Raw genomic sequence first — 7,075 nt, 5'->3', positions numbered from 1 at the left:
TCCGGGTTTTATTGATTCTCAATTGGGCCAATTTTCGGTCGTCGTCGACGTCGAGTGAAGAAGTCAGCGGTATCGATAACTGGTGGCTGGGACCACCGCCAGCGTGTTTGCAGATGGCGCTAGGCGTGGGCCCTGTCATATCTGGGGCCCGTCATCACCTCACGTCACGGTTGGCTCGGTTTCTCGGCACACAACTGTCACGCCCCGATGCGCACCGGCAGCCGGGCGATATGTGAACTTCAATTCTTAATTTATATCCCGGGGCCGAGTGGCCGTGGGAATGGACGTGGAGTCCGGGGGCGACCCTGGCGGTGTTCCCAACTTTGTCGCTCGTCGGGAGATTGACGTACTGCCGTTCGAGATCTGTTCGTCCAAGAGTTTCGATTCCGAATCTACGGAAGATAAGGGATTTATGAGACGAGGAATTCGATTCGCCAAACGGTAGCCAGGCTTCGGGGGGTCTCTATTTACACTACCCGTCGAGTAGACGGCTTACCCGGCAATAAAACCCCCTCATTAGCTATCTTTTCCCCCGTTGGCCTAATTGATTGATCTTCAGATTAGGAGGGCTACTCCGGGGCCGGTCTTGCAGGCGAACCAGGCGGCGCTACCGCATTGGCGCGCAATTTTAGCATAACCTTAACCCGTGTCCAGAGCACACCAGAGCACCGTATGCGGCACTCTCGGAACGGGGCCCCGGAGTTGGGGAGGTAATAAAAATAAAATAAGGTGGTAATGGCACCCCATCAATTATTCAAAATTTCTCTTCCTCCCTGGACCTGGACTCGGTCCCGACATGGAACATGGCGAGGGTTTGCCCCGCGGGCGGCAAAACGGACGGAAACGACGAGAGACCCGGCCGGGCCAGGGCTACAAGATGGTGGTTGTTGTTGGTCATCTGACCCGGCGTGTTCGTCCAGAATGTCCAACAGAGAGAGAGAGCCCCAAGGCGCGCACCTTGCACGGAAGCCGGGAACGGCCGGGCGTAACACGACCGGGCGAAGGAGGTTCCCCGGTCTTCGGTGTTCTGTGTGTTCCCCCAGGCCTGGGACCGGAGAGCTAGCTGGAGAACCCCTTGACGTTCGCAACAAAACGGGACGCGCCGTCAGCGTAAAACATGGCATCAACATGCGCGCTGTTGCTGTCGGGATTTTTGGTCGGGATTACGACATCGACGAAGAAGCGAAAGAAGACTCTTCAGGTCCGTCCGTGGTTCAGTTATCAGAGTCCCCCGGGCGGTGGTGGTGGCGTCGCCGAGCAGGCGCTCTGGCCGTGCTCCAAGTGGAACAACGCCACCCGACGTACTGCGCATGTGGCGCAACGGAACCCCCGTTGGAGGAATGGGGTTCTGGCCACAGCCCCTCTGGTCCACGTGGTGGTTTGCGTGTCCACTCCAGCGCCGTACATTGCGTGCTCCGTCGTCGGCGGTGTATGTCACATTTTTGCGATCGCTATCTCTTCCATAAGGCACCGACGACGAAGCTACTCTCTGAGGTGGCTCTTGAAGGGCCTTAAAATGATAGATTTCGTGGGGAAGGACAGGCCCCGACACGGCTGACACCCTTTGGCCCGGCCCGGGGTTGGGTCGCCGCAAGAATTCGCTTGATGGACACGTCGGCCCGATGGGTGTGTCTGTTGGGTGGAGTTCTCCGGAAATGTAGACTGACGGCACGGAAAAGTTACAGAATTCTGGACAAAAAGTCCCCCACGGTCGGGTCGTTTCGGTGACACTCTTGAGAGAGGTTCCAACAACTTCGTTCGTTCCTGGAGGGATTAGGATTTCTTGTGGTTACCGAACCGTTGGAGAACTAGTCGAGCGGAACTACTGGCACTTCAACACCGCAGGCCACCATGATTGGCCACCGGTTCCAGCACCATCCCGCTTCTAGGCCGGCCACTGGTCATGCTAATTGAATCATCCAGAGCACACTCGGACCAACCTTACTCCGTGGTCGCTATGGCAACTCGGGCATCGCATAGATCGCCGTTCCAGCTCCGACGTAAACTCTGCCTCCTAGTTCCTCGCTGGGTCACGCAACGCGAGGCGGAAACATTTCATTAATCGCTGTTTATCAGTTTTAATTTTTATTTATGTTGCGCTCGGCCGCTCGGCCGCTCGGCAGTCGCGCTGCTGGTACGTCGCCACAGATCGCCTTCTCCTGGTGACGTCTTCTCCGGCCGCACGCGTTAACGCGCCGATCGGTCCGGTCCTCCGTCGGCCGGTCGGTTTAATAATCCTGTACTCAATTCCGAAAATCTGAAGATCCTCTCGCTCTCCCGCTTTGATTTAGGGCTTCCCGTGGGCCGCCGTCGGGTGGCCGGGTGTGGTGGTCAATTGATTTAAATAACTCCCATGGGAGATTTTCGTGCGACGGAGCGCGCGACCGGGGAGAGTATCATGTTGGGTCGGGTTGGCCCGGGGTGTGTTGTTGGCGTGCTCTAATCAGCTTTAATCAGCCGTGATTTACCGGCCTCTGGCCGCGCGGTCAGAGTTTGGAGTTTGGTTTCTGAAGTACACAGAACAGCGCCACAGAGAGCTCCGGCCGGGTATAACATAGCCCCGTTTGGCCGATGAATATCTAATGCGCCGTTCCGATGGCGATTCCGGTGACCGACATTACCAGCGTGTGCCCGCCAGCATAGCGACATCGATAGGTCGGTCGCAGCATAAATTTGGCGACCGCCATGTTGGTGTGGTGATACTGGCGCTCATTTAAATAATATTTCAATTAAAATGGAAAATTTATTCACTGCAAGAGCCAATCGCCCGATGTCGCTCTGTGACACTTCAGCTCCGATGCAAGTTGGACAAAGTTGCCCACGGATTCGTGATTCGAAATGCAGAGCGTGGAGGTTGCGTAATCGACCGAGTTCTTTAGCGTACTTGCTGACGGCGGCGCAAAGTCTAATCGCAACCATTATGTTGCGGTGCAAGAGCACAACAAGGCGCTAAAGAGAGAGAGCGGGCGAGTGACGAGCGCAGTGCAAGAATAAATCATGTAAAGCGAGATGTTTTCCAGCTCCAGCCGAAGTGACTCATAAATAACTCGTGCGGCAGCATTAGTGTCGTGTGACGACCTTGTAACGATTAAAAAGGCATAACAATAATGAGCCGTCCGCCAGCCAGGGAGCAAGATGGAGCAAAATAGAGGGGCGAGGGACAGGCGGGGCTTCCTTCTTCTAAGCGCAATAAAACGCGCTAACCGCCTTTTCCGTCCGCCAAACTTCCTTTCCGTTCGTTTGGCGATCGCGTCACGCTACGCCTCACTGTGGGGGATTTGTATGCGGATAGGCGGACACAATAATGTTTTGGGAAGAATCTACGGACTTCTTTTTTCGACGTTTCTGTTTGCATTTCTGTAAAACCACATTAATTAAATTCAACATTTTGTGTGTAATAAACGCGTTCTTTTTGTATTGTACAGGGTGTTCCAACACGATCCAACTATTTAATTGTTGAATAACTCCACTATTTGTCAGTCGATTTTGATAAACTAGCCAGATTCTGAAGCTTCACTTTATGCCGTTTTAGTCATGGATCAATTTACGGCAAAACAGCAGGCTAAAATTGTAGCGCTCTACATTGAAAATAACTGTTCACCTGTGAAAACTGTGCGTACTTATCATTGCCGAATTTTTTCTGACTTCTTTCTGTGGGGCTATTCGAAGAGTGAGGATCACCTACCAGCAAACCGAAGACGTTCACCGATCACAGCGGAAATTGCTGCTATTACGTTGCCTACACATATTACCGAAATGTTGTCAAATAAAAAAGGACCGCTTTTCGTGTGTCTAATGGAGGCGGTCATTTGATTGATATTGTGTTCTGGGTAATTTTTTAACAAATGGCATTTTATACCCCAAAAAAATCTTGTGTATTTGTCAAAATCTACTGACAAATAGCGGAGTTATTCAACATTTAAATAGTTGGATCGTGATGGAACACTCTGTATTATTAGCACAGATCCTCGTATTAGCTGATGATGATTTATCGTTGATCGAAAACGTTATTTAAAATCACACAAACTTTTGATAGACCTTTTAACTAAATTTTTAAATTAAAATCCTCACTTTTTCATGTTACTTTTTGACCGCCTTTTCCCCCTTAGTGCGCGGCTGCAACGATCACTTTGTTTACAGCGGCACCCGGGCGCGATGCGCGATCGCGGTGTCGCGTCACGGACGATCGCCGTCGCGTGACAATGTGCGTTTCTTCGCTTTTCTCTGACCCTTTGTTTTCCGTGTGCACTTTTCTTCGGCAGGTGAAGATCTGGTTTCAAAATCGACGATCGAAGTACAAGAAGATGATGAAGGCGGCCCAGGCACCGGGCGTCGGTGGAGGACTTCCATTGGGTGGACCGAACCAGGGCGGCCACAGTCCGTCGCAGCATCAGAACATGCACCAAGGTACGTCGTGAATTAGGATACACATAATTATAGGCTCCTGTTAGTTTTCCGAAAACGCCGAGCCCCTCGCCGCGCGGGTCATCGGTTTCAGTTGCTAATGGCCTCCTTCTGTTCTTTCCCGCGTAGCACCCGGTGGCGGTTCGAGCAGTGGTTCACCTTCGCATTTCCTACCTCCCGGACACAGTCCAACGCCCTCGAGTACGCCCGTCTCGGAGCTGTCCCCTGGTAAGTTAGCGTTTCTTCTGGACCACGGGCGGGCCCCACCTGGACCCAGGACCTGGCCGTTGAAGACTAATAGCGCTATTCGCTCTCTACTGGCCGCATTCCAGGTTTGAGTCCGCCCTCGCAAGCACCCTGGGAGCAGAAGCCACCGCCGCACTGGGCCGACCACAAGCCCCCGCAGATGGCACCGCAAACCAACCACGCACCTCCGCAGCCGACGCACGCACCGCAGATGGGCGGCTACGTACCTCAGTACTGGTATCAGCCGGAAACGAACCCGTCACTGTTAACGTGAGTCCCCTTTACGGTTATATTACACTTAATTTGAAAGCTTAGAAAAAGGTCCTTGTGAGCTAGGCCTTCATAGAACGTAACCCATTTAAGGTAGCGCCAGAAGGTATGCAATGGAAATGCGCCATCACTTTCGTGTTTCGTTCTACTGTGATTTTTGCTAGGATTTCGATCGACTTATTTTTATAAGTAGACATTTTCGCTAAAACCTTACTTCTTCTCTTTCTCTCCCATTACAGTGTGTGGCCCGCGGTTTAACAACACGAGAATGTAAATTATAATTTTAACTATTCCTAGTGCTTAAGCCAGAGTGGTATGAGCAGAACGGAGGGCGCATCTCGCTAAGCGGCCGCCGGATCGGCGAAACACACCACCACCAACCACCACCACAACGTTTCTCCTTGTTCTCCGAGTTTTAATACCCGATCGTGTTTTAAGTTCTCCAAGGTGATCGCACTCCGTGATTCGTTTTAATGGTGCGGCAACAAAGCGGCAAACAAAATGGCGTTGAGCGGCTAAGGATACGGTGTGAGAGACCCCGTGATACGATTTTCGGATTTTCCGGACGGCCCATTCCCGCGGAAACGGCCACGGCGGTGGGTTGGTTTTTATGATTATGTTCTTTTCGTCTTGGTTTTACAACAAAAATCCCAGCATCGTGAAGTGGTGGTCGCCGCACACACAACACGTCGGTGTACTCTCGACGGAACGGAGCTCTGTGCAATATTTGTAAGCATAAAAAGCGCGTGCGTGCGTGCGCGTGTGTGTATTTGTGCGTGTGTCTAGGTGTGTGTTTGTGTGTGTGAGAATGTTGAACGCGAGGAATGGAAAAAAGCAAGCAAAATACCAACACTCGCCACAGGCTTGATTTGGCAACATAGCAACCATAGCAACAGTGAATTTGGATTGGATTTGACAGTTCACCTACAACCAGCACCGGATCTTGGTATTTTTAAACAAAAAGTCAGACCCACGGTGAGAATGGGACACAAACTAGCAGAGCAGTGATAAACGAGTACCGGGACACACACGCTGAATGCGTTGCGATAGTCGCTTGCCAATAGGAAGGACGAAGGTGTTTTAAAAGTAGTCAAGTAGTGAACCGCGAGTTTTGAACATTCCCTTCTACCAAAATTAGCACCGGAAAGCTACAGTACAGACAGCAGCACACACGGCAGGAGCAGCAGCAGCAACAGGATGAGGCACTGTAAGTGCGATCAGCCAAAGGCGCCAAGCATTTTTCATTTTCGCGTGTCCCGCGCGTGTTTTGGCAGCGCAAAACGGCCAGGACATGACAGGAGAGCAAACCGAAACACATTCAAACCGCGAGCTGAACCGAGCTGTTTTTGTGTTGAGTTTTAATTTTTAACGCAAATTGTGTACATAGCAGAATTTAACCCCACACAACGTTACTACGGTAAGGATCTATACGTGTATAAGTAAATAAATAAATAACAACAAACAGGAAGGAGCTCGACAAGCGAAACACACACACGCAAAATGCGAGAAAAGTATTTAATTGAAGACGGAACATTTTAACACCGCGACAAACCCGCGAAACACTCACACACTCACACACAAACAGAGAAAATACACAAAAAGGCGCGCCCCACGGTGCGTGGTGCGTATTTTGTGCAAGTTTTACAATTAAGCTAGCGGATAGTGGAAGGAAAAGTGCATAAAAGCAGTAGAAACAGGAGAGGAACACAAAAAAGATAACAGAAAACAGAAAAACAAAAGTAAAGTTGAAATCTAACAAAATAAAGCTGCAAATGGAATCTCAAACGGATTGGCGGAGTCGGTTGGTGCAAACCGCACCGCAACAAGAAAACGGGAAAACAACATAAAACAAACGCGTAGTAGTGCTAGTAGAAAGTACGAAACGGACGGGACGAGAAAAGTGTGAAAATACATAAAAAATTTACCTAAAAAACACAAACACACACACACACACGCAACATCCCTTTCGAAAGTGGACTAATCAACGAGAACGGTCCAATGCTGTGACAGAGTGGCGAGGGTGAGTGACACGCTTCGGGGTGAGTTGTAGGAGTTAAGGGTACGCGCGAAGGGCGGACAGAGGCACCGAAAAAATGGTCGGACACTGGAGAAGTGTGTAGTAGTGCTTAGCGTTTAAGTCCTGGACCTACCTATT

General features: G+C 50.7%; 1 protein-coding gene across 1 annotated transcript; it reads left to right on the top strand.

Moving 5' to 3' along the window:
• Positions 1-4,262: 4,262 nt before the first annotated feature.
• On the top strand, positions 4,263-5,231 carry LOC128276371 (homeotic protein distal-less-like; the record flags this gene model as incomplete). Its single annotated transcript, XM_053014836.1, has 4 exons — positions 4,263-4,407; positions 4,534-4,632; positions 4,737-4,920; positions 5,160-5,231. Coding segments are annotated over 4 exons (447 nt in total), but the record flags the coding sequence as incomplete, so codon positions are not given.
• Positions 5,232-7,075: the final 1,844 nt, after the last annotated feature.

Source organism: Anopheles cruzii, unplaced genomic scaffold (genome assembly GCF_943734635.1).
Source record: "Anopheles cruzii unplaced genomic scaffold, idAnoCruzAS_RS32_06 scaffold01045_ctg1, whole genome shotgun sequence".
Taxonomy (NCBI): domain Eukaryota; kingdom Metazoa; phylum Arthropoda; class Insecta; order Diptera; family Culicidae; genus Anopheles; species Anopheles cruzii.
The sequence above is the reverse complement of the archived record's forward strand: the minus strand, read 5'-3'. Positions and strand labels throughout refer to the sequence as shown.